The sequence below is a fragment of the Sciurus carolinensis genome, chromosome 9 (assembly GCF_902686445.1).
Source record: "Sciurus carolinensis chromosome 9, mSciCar1.2, whole genome shotgun sequence".
NCBI classification, from domain to species: Eukaryota; Metazoa; Chordata; class Mammalia; order Rodentia; family Sciuridae; genus Sciurus; species Sciurus carolinensis.
In genome coordinates, this window is record NC_062221.1 from 80621165 (window position 1) to 80640891 (window position 19727).

The 19727-nt window shown below is 37.7% G+C and overlaps 1 protein-coding gene across 10 annotated transcripts in view; it reads right to left on the minus strand.

Annotated features, from left to right (window-relative positions):
* The window catches only part of Phldb2 (pleckstrin homology like domain family B member 2), a 208224-nt gene that overhangs the window by 11722 nt on the left and 176775 nt on the right, over window positions 1–19727 (minus strand). For 4 of the 10 annotated variants that reach the window (XM_047563145.1, XM_047563143.1, XM_047563144.1 and 1 more), the window contains exons 9-17: window positions 19202–19291; window positions 15946–16089; window positions 15143–15328; window positions 12279–12419; window positions 10986–11085; window positions 8343–8357; window positions 7307–7327; window positions 4957–4992; window positions 3144–3348 (exon numbers count right to left, since the gene is read on the minus strand). In XM_047563145.1, the coding sequence (XP_047419101.1) occupies window positions 3144–3348; window positions 4957–4992; window positions 7307–7327; window positions 8343–8357; window positions 10986–11085; window positions 12279–12419; window positions 15143–15328; window positions 15946–16089; window positions 19202–19291 (938 nt within the window). The remainder of the gene's footprint in view (window positions 1–3143; window positions 3349–4956; window positions 4993–7306; window positions 7328–8342; window positions 8358–10985; window positions 11086–12278; window positions 12420–15142; window positions 15329–15945; window positions 16090–19201; window positions 19292–19727) is intronic. The other 6 variants (XM_047563147.1, XM_047563146.1, XM_047563140.1 and 3 more) reach the window with 5 other exon arrangements.

The window sequence follows — 19727 nt, forward strand, 5'->3', positions numbered from 1 at the left end:
AGTGTGGAATATGTGTCTCCAGTTGCTTTTTGTTGTGTCTTTCTACCTGAGGATGTTTTTCTTCTTAAATGATGGTGCCAATTAAAATATGACTTCCAAAGATGCAGCAGCTGGGTGGTGGCCAGTTTCGTGAACACTGACCTACACAGTGTACAAATGAAGGAAACACACAAAAGGATTCAGGAGGTTCGAAAGAAATATATCTTGGAAGAGTTGTCACGCGAGCAAGGAAAGGAAAACATTACAGAGGGAATGCTGCAAGAATAGTTCAGGGAACTCAAAGAGAAGGAAAGATTGGAAATGTTTGACATGAGACACAACATTTTATTTTCACTTGTTTACATTTTACTTGACTCTCCTGGGATGGATGACCTTGGTCTGGGCCACAGCCTCTTTAAACCTGGTGCTCTTACCCTGGAGAACCACTGCTGCTCTTGTGCCTGTGTGCCTTGAAGTCATTAAGGGCCTGTCACTTCCTAGATTCTCCTGGACACAGACAGGCTTTTAGGCTTGTGTCTTCACAGCACAGAGACCCGTATGAGCAGGGACTCAGGTGTGTTTGGCACATTCATGCAATAATGAATTTATAACAATGCATGTTAAAAATGAATATGCTGAGCCCTCTTGGTCATAGATAACTGTTAGTAGAATATCCTTAAGTTGTATTTTTGATCAAACCAAACTTAGGATAATTCAAATCCAGCTAAGAGTTCTTTTGAAGAGATAAATGACCACAGTATCACAGGGCATATGGCTTCTCTTAAAGTCATTACTGTCAGCCCCCTTACAAAATACACCCTTGGAAGACAGGGAGCACCTCAGGAACACTGGATCCTCTTAAGCTTAAGAACTAGGCTGGGCTTCATATGGTGACTTTGGCCCAATTTTTTAGCCAGCTGTTTTCTCCTGAGAAAGAGAACCCAGTAATTTCTTATTGTCATTAGCTATTGGGAAAGGTACAAAAGAGTAAGTTTTATTTTTTTCAGTTGGAAAGAATTTAAGAAAAATTATCTTTCATGTTTCTGCAGGAATTCTTTTTCTGCATCTTTGACAATATATGATTTCATAGATGGAAAAGGGATAAATTTCATCTCCTCAACTGAGAAAGCTGAAGATATATTATATAGTGGTAGATTGCATAATGTCACAAAATTATACTTATATTCCATAGTACTGACTGTGACATCAGATATATATATATCTTGTGTCTCCAATTAATTTGGAAATTATTTGAGTTTTATTAAGACTCAGTCTTAAAAACTCACCAATTTAAAAACACCTCACCAATAGACTATTTGTCCCACTTTTATAAGTCTATTCTATCTAGATTTCATTGTCTACCATTTTGTTTCTTGTTTCATTTTCTCTCAGCTTTATTGAATACACACACACACACACACACACATATAATTGACAACAGTATGGATCTGTGGTATCAAAACGTATATGGTACGTTTTGATAAACGTATACATTGTGAAATGATTATCATGACCAACAATATATCCATTACCTCAAATAGTTTCCGTGTGTGTGTGGGTGTGTGTGTGTGTGAAGACATACTGTCCCTTAATTCTTTCTATGATAGTATTGTGTAATGATTGATCCTGGCAAGTACTTGTGTGTGGCCATAATAATCGTCCACATTTGCTTCAGACAGAACTAACCCTGTTGTGCTAGCAAACACAGGTGACCAGTCCTTGGGGTCAGAAATTACTAGTACTGTTTATGTTCTTCCAAATGTCCAAAATTGAGAACAAAGTAGAAGATTCCTATGAAAGATCAAAAGTAAAAGGGAGAGAGAGAAGAATGGGTATTTCTCTTTTGTGTCATTGTCTGCCTTAAAAAAACTCATGTCACAGTAAAATTAGCTTTTTTCCTTTATTATGATGGAAAATAAGTACCACGAAAGTAAGTAATAAGGAACTAATGTTCAGAATGTGTGTCATGACAAAACATCCTAAGTAGGGTAGTTCTTGAACCCTTGTATATAGGATAATAAAGGACAAAAAAAATTGCTGTGTTTAAAGATTTTTTCAAAATTATGCATTAAGATATCCCCAAATTATAAGTCTATTAAAGAGGTAATTCCATGCTGAAATTCTAGTGACATAAATTTGGTCTTGTGGTTTATTGTGTCACAAAAAGCCATTTGTAAAGTTATAGAATTACTCAGTTGTGGGTAATTTGCCCCCAGTTTTGTTGAGACATCATTTTTGTGACTATCAGAATGTTCCACGAGTTGGACATTGTTTTTGCTTTTTCAGCACCATTTCTTACATGTCAACAAATATAAGACTCAGAAAATAGGTCTTGGTCTTAGAAAGCTGGCAACTGATAGTCAATTCTGCACAAAATTCCTATTTTGATAAAATTATTGAACTGTCTTGTAGAACCCTCTTCTGAATGCCACCTGCAAAGACACCTGTATTGCTATTGCCTTGGTTATCTTCCTGAGCCCTGACTCTGGGTTCGTCTTTCAAAAAAAATCAAGAACCGATATGGACAAAGGCTCAGAGATCTGAGCGTTCCATCCCTCTCAGCCAACAGATGCTCTGTAAGGGGTATCAGGAGAGAACAGAGGGAGGACAGGGCTGGGTTCAAGTGCCAGGATCTACATCAGACTTTACTCAGGAAGTAGCTGGGCATTGCCAAAGATGAGAAACACTGTGACCAGCTTAGATTTATGTGTGCCTTTGGCTCCAATTTCATAATGCTACTTTTGTTTGCCTCAAAGTATGGATATAAATGTGAATGGTTAAATTCATACCAAATTTTAGTATACATCACATCTAAGGCTTTCCTTCTAATAAAACATAAGGATAAAAAAACTCTAAAGCTCTGACTCTATTGTCAGAGTTTATTTTTTTATTTATCAAAAGCAGTACAAATGAACTTGGAGTCCATCAACAGTGGGAACTCAATTTTGAAACACAGTATGTGAACTCAAGCATAAATAAATAAAAGCGAGGAAAATGGACTACATAATGTCTGACTGGTTCACACAGGTTCGAAGGTCACCCTGACCCCCAACCCTCTTGTGCATTTGATTTTGTAATATATAATGTCCCAAATTGATGACTTTAGATTTGAAAACAGAAGATGCTTTTCTGATCCAAAAACCTTACCCATAAAGAAATCTTACCTAGAGATATTGTCCGGTGAGCAGGCAGAGATGCTGGTCTCCATGCTATCAGAGCTGTCCAGGCTCAAAGTGTCAAATGCCTGGTCCTTGTAGCTGTGATCTGGATAATGGAAACTATTCAAGTACACATTTGACTCAGATGCTGTGCGGTTGTAAAATTCAGATTTCTGCCTTTGTCCTTCACTCATCTGCTGGTGATTATAACCTAAGGGAAAAGCCATAAATATGTAAATAGGCCTCATTTATCAGTCTAAGAATCTCATAAATCTACAATTTCAAGCCAGCAACCAAAAACATCTGCATACAAAGTCTGGGCCCTGGTCGAAATTGTTTTGAAGCCAGAAAGATCAAAGAAACAACATCATGCTCAGTGCAAGCAAGGATTTCAAAGAAGTGGTCTTGTGAGTGACTTTCTCAGTGGGATCACTTGGCACTTTCCTATCCCATTCCTATGATTCAGTGCAACTGAGAATAACATATCAGGACACACAAAAAAGCAAAGAAACAGAAAACCAGAAACACAAAGATCTTGAATCCTCTAGAAATAGCTGTTTAAGTGAAGGCAAGGTAATGCTGAGTGACAAGCAGCACCAGTTACGGGGCACTCACTCCTTCAGTGGCATTCAAATTTCAGGGCACTTAAGTTATAAAACAGCAGGTGGACTGTTCAGGCACAGGATTTGAGAGACTCACATCTCATGCCATGTCTAATGTTTTAATCTGGTTAAGATCCAAATTGTGTAGTTTCCTTATTCACATTTTCCCTATCTGCTTCTTGTCTGCCAACCCATTCAGTGGTTGGACTCTTCCTAACCACCATACATCTAAGGCTCTTCTTTTCTAAGTTTAACAATCAGCCTTTAACTAGCTGGTGATAACCACTTGAAAATGAAGGGATGAATAGGATCAAAACCACCATAAATAGAAGTCATTTTCTTTATCCTGGTACTCAGACATGTGGCACATTAGGTTATTGGTTTATCTTGTGTTATCGCTATGACTTCCTGACCCAGAGGTGATTTCAGGCGTTATAAATCCAGCCATCATCTTTTCAATGTTCTATAATATATTCGGCAAGTAGGGATCAGGCTGATGAACACAACCCAAATTCATTAAAAAGTTTTTCTCTCTCATTTGTAATCTCTTTCTCCTTGGTTAAAGAAATGACAACTTGAATAGCTCCCCTTGTCCAGGGAGTTAATGGCAGCACAATTAAGAGTTTACAATTGAACTACTCAAATTCTGACTCTTCTCTTATGCTCCATTTACCTTTCAATAAGACTTTAATTAGTAATAAAGTGGCTGAAAGTAGACAGCAGGACAAAAAAAAAAAAAAAAAAAAAAAAAAGGTGGGGGTGGAGGGGGTATAATTCCAACAGTTTCCCCTGCAGTTGATTAAACATTTCCATTTAGAAACAGAAACCACATCCATGATGTTTTAACAAAGCATTATCCACCCAAAGTTTCTGTAAAGTCATTTTAGTTTCATGCAGAGTTTTCATGCCATTAGTATTTGGAGTCGTTTTAGATATTTAGGTAAAAATGTCGCTTCAGATTAATCCATTTCTGAGAAAATATTTTCTTCATTTAATCTGCTATTATAAATCATAAATACATGCATATATTTTAAAGCCACATATCGCTTAGCAAGGGAAAATGCAAAACATAAAAGCACACCATGAGCCAAGATAGAATATCATTAATAATACTGATTAATGCATGCAGCATAAAATTAGGCCAGTGCATTCCTAAGTGTAGAGCTTGTGCTTTTTGTTGTAAAGTAAGGCAAGTAATCCATTACTTATATATTTACCTTTTATACTTGAACTTTTGGAATTACTAATTGCGCCTTTTAAATTGTTTCCAAATATTCATTATGACAAAGAGGACACACAAAAAAAACAATAACAGAAATTATTTGAAAAGGTTACACATGTGCGTTTCCTTATGATTTCAAAAGACGCTGCAACATTGAAAACTCACATCTGCACCAACTACGCGGAAGACATTTCCTTGTTTTAGTATGAAAAACATATCCCTAAAAGACGGTCATGTAATTTAAAACATGCAAGAATTATCTCCCTGGCATGACTGTGCCAAGACCTCCCACTGTCCTTCAGTTTCCTGGAAAGAGGAAGAACCAGGGGGAGGCACCTCCTGGCAAAGCAGAAAGAGGGTCTGTTTCTTCGTAAAGCTGCTGTATGTCCCTCCCTTCAGTTCTTCCAAGGTTGCGGTTTTTGGTTTAGTTTTTTAGTATCACAGAATAAGAAAGAACTTGTAACCTTCAGGTGAGAGGAACCACTAAACTACAATGACCTGAATCTTCCAGACAAGTCACAAAGGGCTGCTATGGTTCAGTGCACAGTGTCCTCGGGACTGTGAACTGTGAATACAGATTCCCCAGATCCATTTGATATTCATTGAGGTTTAACTCTGTCTGAAAGAATCATCTAATCATTCAGGTGGCAGGATAAGCCACTGAAGCCAGAATTAAAGAGAGACAATTAGTGTAGAATAGGTAATCAGGTCGAATCAAGAAAATGGAGGCCAATCTGAGTCCGGAAGGTTGGAAGCTGCCCCGGGAGACTGGAATGTTCATGTCTCCAGAGCCCTTCCATACCACCCCTCCCAAAAAGGTTGCTAACAATGCTCCTTCCTGCCTAGCACTCCACCTTGGCCCTTCCAGCCAACCTGCTCACCCCTTGGCCGTTCCACAGGCATCTCCTGGGCCTAGTCAGGTAGGCAGGAAGGAGAAAGATAAGGGGGAGGGAGCAGAACATAGGAAATTTTAGTCTATAAAAGGGCCAGGGTGCTCTCACTTCTTGGGATACTAGAATACCAGTCATGGCCCCTTTCTCCCTCCCAGTAGAAATCTGTGTTACTACCTTTAAATAAAACTTGCTTTATATGCTTGCCTTGGTGTGCTTCTCTAATGTTCAAACTTCAACATTTGAGGAAGCAGAACTTGTCACCGATAACCGGAGGTATCACCACTTCTATTTTCATGGCAACTTAAATGGAAGAGCCTGTGGCTAATAAGTCTGTTTCCTAGAGCAGGATTGTCATTTGCCATTGGTCCACTGTGAGCAGGGATGTCCACCTTACGGAGCTACACATTTCTGCCAAATGGCAATACTTCACTGGTGATAGTGAACCCAATTGTCACTTGGCTTGACCTCTTCCTTATTGTACAAGTTTAAAAAAAAGTTACCTACCATTAGAAACAAGGGCCAGGACCTTTCTCTTCTGGGACCCTGGAATTGCACTTGTGTGATCCTGATGAGCTGGTTTGGGGATTCAATCTCTGACTCAGCCATGCAAAGGCATTAGTACTTTCCACAAGGGAAACCTCACAGAAGAACAGAGGACTAAAGGAGGGTGACTGGTAGGAGCCCAGGAGACACTGTAAGTACAGTGAAGGAGCACGGGGAAAGCCATAAACTGGGCTAAACATTCACCAAGTAATATCTGTCAGGGAGGCAGGAATGTCCTGCTAATCACAGAATCCCCATTTACTTGGTATGTGACTGCTACAAAAAAGTCATTGAATGATTTTTTTTTTTTGGCTGTAAATTCCAACTGTATTAGTGGCCAGATAAGGAAGTGGAATGCATCTACTTCTGGGGGTAGGACAACAGAACTGAACTGGGAAAACTGAGACTTTCCCAGCCCATGTCTACTTGGATTTTGTTTTTGGTTTTTGATTATATATGCAAGAATAACATTCGGCAACAACTAAGAAGTGAAAAGGGCCTTGAAAATTCCCTAAATTCTTGCTATCCAGACAGATATAGGGCTTAAAGGGGGGTTTGTAAGTTTTATTAAGTGAGAACTGATAATATCCGAGACTTGCCTCCTACCATACACTAGGAAAAAAACCACTCTGCTCTTTTCCTTGCCCAAGAAAGCCAACAGATCCGGTGTGTAAGGTTCATTATTATTAATGCCAGGCTGTATGAATTCTAGCTAATTGAACCTAAAGAGAATTTTGGAGTTAGCCATTGAGAGATACAGTCTTGCCAATATATTCCAAATGTATGCTATAAGCTTTTATATGGTTATGTAGGTCTTAATATGAAATGTGAGATGATCTAAAATTGTAACCTGGGCTTAGGAGGATAAAATGAGGCAGATTTCCAACACTTCAGCCTCTCATAGCTCACCTGCTGAGGAATTCATTCTTCCTAATGACAGTCCACAGCCAGAAGAAGAAAATACAGGACAAGTCGGGAATGGAGGAAGAGGAAGGATGGAGAAAGGGAAAAAGATATAAGATCAAAAGAATGACGAGGCTACAAGAGAACTATCCAACACTTCCAACATGCGGTCTCTGATGGTGTTAGTAACAATACCAGAGCAACACAGAAGATGTTCACATTTCTAGATTAAATCTAAGTTTACAGAGAAAAACTCAAGAAGTTTAAAAAAAATTCTTATGATACATGCATAGTTAAAAAGGAATTTTAGAGGGAAAAAACATTTTACTTATAAGCATCAACCAGAAAATAGGAAGAACAGTAAGTTATATTTACAAAAAAATTCTTTTTTCCAAACAGACAATAACAAATGGTTTTTAAGAGATAAGATTTTAAAAATGTCATTCAGTGATTTGAAGCAGTCCATCAAGCTTTATGACAAGTCTTCTAACAACCTACATCTTCCTACATGGCCTCTGTAATAGCCAGCTTGCTTATTCAACCCAGTCATTTCAGCTACCCCAATCTCTACCAAGTCTTCTTTAAAATAGGCTTAAGTGGAATGAATAAGTAGGAGCTTCTTAAATCCTTCCATTCCACCCCTCACAGCCTGCCTTACTTATTTATATCTGGCCTTATAAAGGAGACCCGGTATATTTTATACTCAGCTTATATTCATCATAATGCTCACTCTTCTTTTTATATAGATCCTGAGCCTTACAAATCTGTGGTCCCACAACTCCCATATTTCCTGCAAGGTCTGATCTTGTGATAAAAGGCTAAGACAAAGAGGGTCATGCAGCTGCCTGTGAATGGACAGCAGCTGCTCCCAGCATTGTGTTTTTTGCAAATGTGCAACAATTCTTTCTCTATTGTGTAAAAGGAATAATCATTAACCTAACCATTGTAGAATTTAAAATCTACTCATTTCTTAAAGATGACTTGACAATGACCTTTTAATATTTGCTGGAAACAAAAACACCACACAAGGAGGTTGTCATACCTTTCCTGGATTTTCCTGTATTTAACAAAAACAGAAGAACAAAGATTTCATTCATTCTAAAGCTTACAAAGGAACAATTGACAAGTTGTGCAAAAGCAAAAGACCATTACAACCTCAGGAGTTGGGTTCCTCTGCTCTCAGCTTTTAACATTTTTTCCAAGATCTTTATGTAAGTACCACTGTCAGTGCCTTGAAAATGATACTGATGTGGGAAGGCTTATACTTACACCATCGTCCTTGATGCATCCATTATGAATAGCAGCAAAAAAAAAAATGGTGCACTTAAGTTAATTGTGTAAGTAAAACACAAATAATAAGGTCTACTAAATTTCAGTTAACCAAAAGGTGCTAAGTACAATTGTTTATCAAAACCCTGGTGTTTGAATTGCATTTGTTATTTTAACAAAATGAATGAATGTCAGTGAAACAATCCTAAATGAATACATGATTCATTCCTCCTGGTCTTTGTGGGCTCTGCTACTTTTACCATCTGCAGTGGTTGTAAGAACTACCGTACCTGACTGATTCTGCTCCAGGTCGGGGAACTGACCCTAGCCTCACAGGATGTGTCTCCTGGATAGAACATGCATGATGGTTTTCTATTTCCTCCGAAGCCGCCCTATTCTTGTACATATTCTTTCAACAGAACCCCATCTTGGACCTGCAGCAAAGACTGATGCTACTATCTTCTTGGGTGCACAGAAGACATATCAGTGAAAGAGAAGCTCACAAAAGATAAATCAAACACAACAGATTTTGCAGATCACACATTCATTATGTGACAGAGAGAACTGGCTCAGTTTTCCTATGTGAAACTCTCAGGAAGAGTCCCATTTTTATAGGGGAGATTAGAGATTAGAAAAACAATGATTAGGCATTCCTTCAATTTCATTATATTCTCACAAGGATCTCCTGACACGATAATGTTAATTGTTCTTAATGTTTGCACATCTATCCATTTAGTACAAAGATCTAGTTTTTCTTTCTATTTAAAAAAAGTGCTATCAACATAGAATTTAATCACTTGTGACCTCACCCTTTGTCTTTAGTGTTCAATCTTTCCCTAAATCACTCTACTACATAAAGCACATGAACATGTGAATGGTTTTGGTTGGCGTCATGGCCAAACCAAGCTTTGACATTTTTAGCCAGTGGGAAAAATACATTTAAAAAGAAGTTTATTAATAGTACAGAAAAATGCTTCAACAGATAATAGATTTGACCCACAGGTTAACAATGATACATGAGAGTTGAAATAGACTCATTTATGTTTATTATTAATACATGTTAAGAGATATTTTAGTTTATGAAGAATTTTGTAAAAATATAGAGAAGGTCAATCAAGCATATTCTATTTAAATATCACTAGTGTAAATATGTCTTATATGTATCAACCATTCATGAATCTATGGTCTGCATTAACGCTTAAATCACTTCTAGTGTGAAAGTACTAGTAATAATTTGAAATCCTTGTTCAAATATATATACGTATATAAAATATATCATATAAACACATACATACATATACACACATGTGTTTATAAACTTAATTACATACATGATTTTATATGTCACATACACACACACTCACACACTCACACACACATGTATTTTTTTTCTCTACTGGTGGGAAACCAGTGATTATTTCCCAGCACCACAAGCAGAGGGGCCAAGTTGTCAGAGTGGAATTTCAGGAGCTGCAGTTGTAGTTCAGTGAGCGCTTGCCCAGCATATGTGAGGCACTGGGTTCCATCCTCAGCACCACATATAAATAAATAAATAAAAATCAAGGTCCATCAACAGCTAAAACAATATGCATTTACTGCATATTGCCGAAGTCATCTGTTCTCTGTCTTCTCCCTCATTAGACTATAAGCATTTTAAGGCAAAGAACATCATCTGTTTGCATTCTTGGTACCTAGAACTCTTCTGCTCAAAAGTTAGGACCAGTACAAGTTACTGATGTGAACTACTGGGTTAACACAATAAATCTATCTCAATGAGAGGCTCACTTCTGGAACTACATTAATTTCTTCCAGCTTCATGAAGACTATTTTAAAACTGTATCATAAACACAGTAGAGTATTATAAAGAAAATGCAGGAAGAATCAAAGTCCATCTAAAACAGAATAACTATACAGTATAAGAGCTTAAGTCTACATTAAAAGGCCCAGTGAAATTCTGTTGTGGGCCACCAGTGCTCTGTGTATGTGTCAACTCAATGACTTCAGCAGAAGGCTCATTCAGCACAGTGACTCAGTCACAAACTAGGAGAGTGATCTTGGTTAAGAGCCCTGGTCATCTGCCTAGATCTCAGTGGTTTCTTTTTTCTTTCTACCAATCAAATGAGGTTAGTGGTTAGTAATTCCTTAGGGGTCTTCCTGGTTGGAGAGTTATATTGAATATGTAAAATGCCATGGGTATGTTTAAAATGTACCAGTTTTATGCATAAGTGGGAAAGGTTACCTTGATACAACGAGGATATACACATATCCTTCCCCAAAGTGAAACAATAAGAGTAAAATTTAGGACTTTAGCTGCTCCCCTCTCTGATCATTCCTAACACTATCCACACACTCTCTCTCCCTGAGGAATTCTAATGCTTAACAAAAGACTCTGGCATTTGATTTAAAAGACACTTACCTCTGAGCATCCTCCGAGATTCTGAGTCTTTGGTCATGGTTGCCAGCGAGTGAGGGAGCACACTGCCACAGCTGTTGCTCTGTCCCAGGGGCAGGTGAGCCTGTGGGAACCAGCAGGGAACACTTCAGTCAAAATGCACAGCAAATGGGTCTTCAGGAAATGTCCACATCCCTGTTTCCATAGCTCCTGTCTAAGCATGGAGGGCAGAGAGGGTAGGTTCTTGTATACAGGCTAGCTGCTGTCCCTCCCAAGAAACTCCACGGCAGTCTCAACATCACAGCACTTCCTCTGATGGCAGCAATTACACAAGGGAAGACAGTGGGGAGAAGACACTGTCCACAATCATGTGAGAGAACATCTGCAAGTTCTTCATGCATAAGGAGCAGAGGGCAGATGCAGGGGCAGGAATGCATGCACACCATGCAGAAGGACAGGGAGGATTCACATTCGTTCTACATGTACCAATTTCCATCTGTCTCTATTATGTAGTAGGCTGAAAACTGGAGAAATCTATTGATACTTCACTGGTTTTAGCATTCTTTTTAGAAAGCAAACTCCTTTATGTAAATAACATATGCTTGAAATACTAATTTATAAAATAAATCAAAACAGATATTCTGCTTAAGGGCAGGAGAAAGGTCCAAAGTTTCTCCCACTAAGGACCCCTTTCCTATTTTTTTCTTCCTCTGTTTCTTCAATGACCCCTTGGACATATCAGCAGCATAAGAGGGAAGGTGCAGGTGGCAGAACACACAGGTTCATATTCTGGCTCCAGCAGTACTGGATGAGGGCTCTTGGATTAGTCAATTAGCTTCATAATGCTTCAAGTTATCCATCCATACAATTGGAATAATAATTAATAAGAACCTTTATTGCATAGTATATTGCTGGGTTTTAAAATGAGAGAGTTGACAAAATGAGATACTCACAGGGTCAGGAACTTAGAAATAACCCAATAAATATTTGGTGCTATTATTCCTGAAACCCAGAGACTAGATCCTATCTTATTACTAAATCTGGGATGTAGCCTTGAGTGTCCATCTTGTGAGTAAAAGTCACCCATACCACCTATACTGTGGTGAAAGAGAAGATCCTGGATCATGTTCGTTGACCCCAGAAGGTACAATTTCAAATATCCTCTGAATGGGATAGAAAAGCTGATTTAATTGTGATGTCTGCTGAACAAGCACATTTAATGGTTTATTATTTAGCATTGTTCTTAAGGGCCTTTGCACATCAGTGAATATAAGAAGACTCACGGATTGTGAAGCCCGTGGCTCTTCCGTGTCCTACCTTTGGGGTGGTGCTTCTCCCCATTGTAGCACTGCTGAAATGTGGGGAGATGGAAGGTGTGGTTTTCTTTCGAGGCAAAGTGTCACTCAGATAGAGGCCTTCTTTATGCTGTTTTTTCCTTTCTTCCAGACTTCTAAAGTGCTTTAAATGCAAATGTAAAGCAAAATAGCAAAACTTGACTAACTGAAACAGATCACTAAAAAATGAAGAATTATGCATTTAAAAAGAAGTTTTGGAATTTAACACAGATTTTTTTTAATTATTGAACTTATCCTTGTGTTCACTAATAGATTTGGGTTAGCATTTGATAAGACACTAGACACTGGAAGAATTTGTAGCTGAACCTAGAACACATTTTACAAATCCACCTTTCATTTCCATAGTGCTTGCTACTTTGAGGTTTCAGGACAAGTTATGAATTATTATAATGGTCACCACATGGATGGCAGGATAGTCAGTGGCCAGATCAAGTAAGCAAGTTCCTGGTTTGTTCAGATGGGTCTATGTGATAGACAGATCCCAAAGTGAGGGGTACAAGAAAGGGGAGGAGAAGGAGGATGAAGAGAAAGTGAACAGAGAAAGTGGAAGTGGTGACAATTTGTCACATAAACATACTCCAAATCCATATAAAGCTTCCATATAAGACACCCTTCTAGGTTATTCTTGCATTTAGAAAGATCTTGGCCAAAGAGGTCTTACAGTAATCCCCCCAAATTAAAAATCCTACATTTAACTCCTTTTCTTTCAATTTTAAATTTGACCAAAGTTTTCTTGGCCTCCTGCCCCAGATGTCAATAGTAAAGTGATTTCTTAATTAAAAGTTTCTTGGGGCTGGGGAGATAGCTCAGTCAGTAGAGTGCTTGCCTTGCAAGCACAAGGCCCTGGGTTCGATTCCCAGCACCCAAAAAAAAAAAAAAAAAAAAGTTTCTTCAGGTTTGATCATTTTAATACTGCATTCAGGCTTTTGAAATATATGAAAATTAATGCATGCCAATTATGACATATTTTAACTTTACGATTATCTGTTTATACTAGCTAATGTCTACTAAGAGTTTTCTGTGTTCCAGGTTTACTGCTCTGCATGCCTTATCTCATTCAACTCTTATAACAATCCTGTGAGGCAGGTACTGCATACTTGTTTTACAAATGAAGAATCTGGATGCTGAGAGGTTCAGTAAACTTGTCCAAGGTCACAGAGTTGAAAAGTGGTAGAGCTAGAATTCGTGGTCAGGTATTTCACATTTCAATAATAAAACTGCATGGTTTGGTTGATGAATTCTCTAAGTTTTTGTTAGAAAGATTTTATCAAAGCACTTCAATCTTGTTCCTGCTATTAGCAAATGTCACAAATACCAAAATTCAAAACTTCTCAATATTTCATAGTGGCAGCTTAATAAAATAGGAATGAAAACACAGTTTAACAGATACTTGACAGAAAACAAGTTTTGAAAACTGTGATTGTTTTGATACCAGAGATGTCTTTTAACCTGAATGAAACTATTAATGAGATACACATGACATCAAAATTGAAGATATTTAGTTCTTCATTCTCCTGGTTCTTTCCTTCTATATATCACCTATTTTGATCCACATTTTTTACCAATTCTTTTAAAAATATTTTTAGTGGTGCATTATAATTATACATAATAATGGGATGCATTTGCTATATTTGTACATGCACTTAACATAATCTGATCAATCTCATTCCCTGGTAACTTCCCTGTCCCTTCCCTCCTCCCTCTCTGATCCACTTGCTTTTGCTCTACTGATCTCCCTTCTATGAGAAATGCTTTCTATTGTGTGTGTGCGCGCGCGCACATGTGTGTGTGTGTGAGAGAGAGAGAGAGGGAAGAAAAAAGGAATTTATAAAAAAAGGGGATCCCATTAAAATAGAAGGGAGACCAACAGAGTAGAGAAAGGGGGTGTAGAGGGGAGGAGGTAGAGCATGGGGAAAGTCCTGGAGAAAAAAATCTACCAAATTATGCTGGGTTCACATATTAACACACTACAATGAATCCCACTTTTAGATGTAATTAATGCAATTCCTTTTTATATCAGTCCCAGAGACAGTAGCCTGAAAGTATAAGGTGATACAAGATACAATCTTTAACAAATGCCGATAGTAAAGGCACCTTCAAGAAATATAAGTATATGGCATAACACTCCAGGACTCCTAAACTTTGAGGAGCTAGTGGTTAAATAGTTGAATGGAGCCTTAAAACAGATTTTTAAAAAATAAGCATTAATTTATATGTAAATGTACTAAAATGAATGCAATAGAATAAGTTGTTTATTTAGAAATCTACTAAATAAAAACTCTTTTTCTGTGGACCAAATGCTCTACTTCTGATGTGACCTTGGACAAGCCACTTAGCTAGGTTAAGCCTCAATTCCCTAATATCAATACAGAGATAAATCTTATTTCAATGGATTGTTAGAAGGGTCAAAAGAGATATTTGTAAAGTGTTTAGTAAATTTTGGTATATAGCAAGGGAATGAATTCTACTATGGTTTCAATAATACACACTAAAAGCATTTGGTGTTGGCAACACAACATAGCATATTGTGGATTTTATGGAAACACCTATTAGCTAATGAGAAAGACCCAGATAAGCTGCAATATGTAATGGGAAGTGAAATATGAAGATGTGAAATTTGCCAGTTGAGGATGAATAAGGTCTCAAAACTTTATAATAATCCCAACACCCTTAGAATATACAAAAAAAAAAAAAAAAACCTAAGAAAAAAGCAAAGAAGTATGAAACTTTTGTAAGAATGCTCTTTTGGAAAAGGTAAAGATTCCACATAAGTAACTTTGTCATCAAGGTAAAATTCCCACACTCTAAGCACCAGTCCCTAATTACCTGTGGTTCCTGCTGCTGTTGCCTTCTGTGTTTCTTAGCTGGTAGAGGAGGAGGTGTGTCATTTAAAGGAAAAGTATCGACAGATGTAGCCATGACTTCCGGCCAAGGGTTTGATGGAGGTTGAGTGACAGGATGAGGAGAAAGAGTGGAAGGAAACATAAATCCAGAACAGACAGGTGATCTTTGCTTTATACGAGAAAGAAAAGGTACACAGGTGTCCACATGAAATGAAAGGAAAAAGACAAAGAAATGAAATCGATAATCTGATTACTCCATTTTGTTATAAGTAAATCAAGAAGTCATAAATGATGGACAGTCTCTTTCAATTCAGAGTCTTTTTAAAATCCTACATGACAAGCAAGCATCTTGAATCCTTAGAAGGTATTGTACTTTACTATTATAGGTCACTCCCAAGAATGCTTTAAAAAGGCATAACAGTAAAAAAAATCCAGATTGCAAAACAAAGTCAAACTGCAAAGGTGATTCAAACCAACAATTTTAGAAAGACTTAGTTTCTAAGAACACTAAATTGGGTTAGAGTGCTAAGGCATTGAGCTCATTTGTTTGACGTTACTTCTAGTCCCCAAATCTGTACCACATATTCCATAGTTTCTAGCATTTTAAGTGGTGGAGAAAAATTCCCAAATCAGTATATCTTAGAAACTTAACATTGTTCTGGCCCTCTGATCAAACAGACATGTATCTGTCACACACACCTTCATTTTGCTTATTCTCAGTTAACCGTGGGTTAATTTTTGACATGAGGAAAAGCAGTGAATGAATGAAATGTCATGCCAACACACCTCCGTACTCTGTGGCTGGCTCACCGGCACAGCTGAGGCAGGCTCAGTGACAACAGCATCAGCATCAGCAGGGAACTGAGTGGAAGGGGACAGATTCGTGGAATTGCCACATGGCTCATTAATTTCACTTACACTGAGATAGCCCTAAAAGGAGGAATTCAGAAGTTAGACACACAGAAAGCAAAAGCTGAGGCATGCGAGAGTATTAATGTTCCCAGTACAATGGAGTTAGCTGAGAGCTGCACAGCCAGCTATCTGGGTATGATCAAATGTTTCATCAAGGAAATAATCAGCAATTAAAATGGATTTATGGTGCTTAATCTTGACAAATGGCATTCCAAACATTAAACAGAATTTTTCTGGTGAAATCAGGATGATCATATTATAAGTAATCCCACACCTTCAAATTCAAAATATCCAGAGGCATCGGCATTCATTCTGTGGATGGAATGAGGTTGTCACTACACACACGTTGAAAAGAACCACACATCAAAAAATCTGAGATACAAAATTGACAAGGCAATCACTCACTGCCGGATTCAAGAGCCTTTTCCACAAATCTTCACTCTTAGATTTTTCCCCTCTTCTGTTTCCTGATGAGTTAGAGGGTCAATAAAAGTGGGCTGAGGACTATTGGGTTTTGCACTAAGAAAACACTTGTAAAACAGTAATTCATTTGTAATGGAATTTCACTTTTGAGCATCTCAACCACATGAGAATAAAAAGGACACTATCTTCTCATTCAGGTAAGAACAGACACACACATGGACACACACACACACAACTGTAAAGTAGAGTTGCAACTGGAGGGTGTTTCAATTCAAGGCAGTTTCCCTAGGACAACTCTATCCCTAGGACAGAGAATTTCCAGTTACTTTTAAACTCAATTCAGTTTGTTTTGTACTGAAATAAGATACATGGTTCACTCTCTGAGCATCAGAACTCCTGAATTTTTATTTGTGGAAAAGGCACTTGTAAACTGTCATGTGAAGTAATTACACAGAACACTCATGATTTTTGCCATAACAATAAAACAATGTAAAAAATGATAAAGCATAAAATCACAGTCTTTTAAAAGCAAGTTAAATTTAACACTCAGTTTCTTCTATTAGCCCATCAATCATTTCAAAAAAATGACTCCTAGAAAAGGTATAGCATTGTGATGTGATGCTATTGAAGCAAAATGTCCAAGAAGGAAATCAAAGTTTTATGAGAACTTATAGTTACAACAAAGTGGAAAAAGCCAGGTTGACTTTTTAAAAATTGGATCTATCAAAGTCTCGCATTTCAGAAAGGGTCAGGTTGTAAGGTTAAACAGAAGAAAGGAAGTAGTCTGCTAATTTGTTGAATTTCATTTTGTCTGTGATAATGAATCAGAAAGAAGATTAACAACTTGGAGTTATTCTTTTGCTAAGTTGATAGACAGTTTCAATGCCTAGATCATACAATTCATTGCTTCAAAAATGTATGCTGCTTGTCAAAAACTCTTAAGAAGTTTTGTTATAAACTCAACACTTCTCAAAAGGAGGAAAAGAGAGAGAGAGAGAGAGAGACAGAGAGAGAGAGAGAGAGAGAGAGAGAATGCAAAAAGACAGTAGAAAAATTAAAACAGGAGTTAAGTCTGCTTAGTAGATAAAAGAGGACACATAGCTGCTTAGCAAGTACTAGTGGCAGAGCTAGTCCAAATAATCAAAAAACAAATGGACTTTGACACCATGGTCTGCAGGAAAAAAATAAAAGACCAATTCATTAATAGAAAAGGAAAGATTTTATTCTCCTATTGGTAAATAAAGAACTAAACCTACTTTATTCATTTGGATATCATGGATCTTCAGACTCACTATATCCTGGTCAAACTCCAAATCTTCCCTCTTAGACCTACTCCTTCCCCAGACTTCCCTCTCTTAGGAAAAGGTGCTCAGCATCTACCTCATCATTCAAGCTGCAGTTGACATCACTCTTGACACTTCCTGTATTTACATCATCTGTATAGCTACTCTATCAGCAAGAACTCTCAGTTCTACCTCTAAAATTTATACTAATCCAACTAATTTTCTCCAGTTCTCTGCTGTTGCTGTAGTTCAAGCACCAGCATCTCTAGGTTACAAGACTGCAACCATCTTCATGCTAACATACCTGCTTCTCCTCAATTCCTCATGATTCAGTGTTCACTAAACTGCCCAGAGTGATCTTTAACAAATGGATATCACAAAATGTCACCTCCCTTCTTACTTGAGGGCTTCCCATCACACATAAGATAAGCTGCATTTCAACAACATGACTCAAGGCCTGTGCCTAACCACCTCCTTGACATTATCTTATGACACTACACTCCATTTACAACCACCCTTTGTTCACTGAACCTGCCAACTCCATGTCCTGAATAATGGAGAGAAACTACAAAACTAATATTTGTAGAAATATTTTTAAAATGCTTCCAAAATACAACTGAGTCGTACTGTTATTGGGATGAGTGATTTACTTCATGTACCTACGTGCAAAAAAAAAAATCTTCTGTCTAGAAATTCCTAACTCTGCTCTCTTTTGATAAGTAACTTGTAAACAAAAGCAAATCTTTTGGTTATGCAAAATTTTATGTAGAAGTTAGCCTTTTCCTCAGCTTGTAAGTATAAACAAAAGAAAATTTCTTTCTCAGTCAGCATTATAATTTTCCAAATCAGAGTTAAAATATTCTGTCCACGAGGCAGTGTATCTTTACAAGAGGATATTTAGGAAAGATCATTGTTGGGAACTAGGGAAAAATAGGTAAAGGGTAAATGCAGCTTAATGTAAACAGAGCTTCCCAATTTAGAAAGTAGCAGAAAACACATCGTGAGGGAAGAGATAGAGAAAAGAAAGAAATCAAACAATATCAAATGTTTAGGGGCATTTTCTTGTTATATAAGATTGTGGAGAAAGAGAAGAGAGGGGAAGGAGTGAGAAAGGAGATTGCAGATAGGAAAAAGAAGGGGAAGACTTATCTTGGTCTAGATCCTAAATATTTCAAAACTCCAAGTTACCCCACAATGTCAATTCCAAGGAAACTACACGCCACACATACATGAATTGGACATAAAGATTATCTCTGGAATTCTCAAAGCACAAATGATGAAAGGCAGGAAAACCATCAGAGCATTGGGTGCTCGCAGAAGTCCCTTAGGTTAGTAATGTTTTTACTCCTTGCTAGTCACACAATACCAGGCAGGGCTCCTCATTTCTAAGATGCTATGAGTAGTCAGGTAGAATCACGGCTTACCTCTTTCAGAGTACTGGGGTTAACAGGAAACCCTTTTCCCCCAGAAAGGCTGGAGTATTTCTTTTCCAAGTTACAAAGATTCTCCTTTTCCTGAAGGGACACAAAATCTGTTAAGTGTGGAGTCAACCTTGGGTACCACAGATGCACAGAGACTGCACACTCCTCCCATTTCCACCTCCCTCCTTCCCCTTAGTCATAGTCAGAACCTCCTATTGGTAGATATCTCACCTTCTGCTAGCTGTATGATGCCTGAATTGTTTTCAAATACATGTAACTCTATAACCTTCCATTCAGTATAAAGTTTACAGAGTGACAGCATATTTAAGAAAAAATACGTTGGGTATTCTAGTTGAACCAAAAATGGAAGGAGGAACCTCAGAGGCCCTCTCAGTCCTTGTTTTCTGTATATTTTCTAAAATCAATTTTTTTATCCTTCCAAGTAAAAGGTAATCATGTACCTTCTGGTGATGTCATATCAGAATCCACAGATATATTTTATTTTGGAAACTTTATGGTGTTAGCTTTT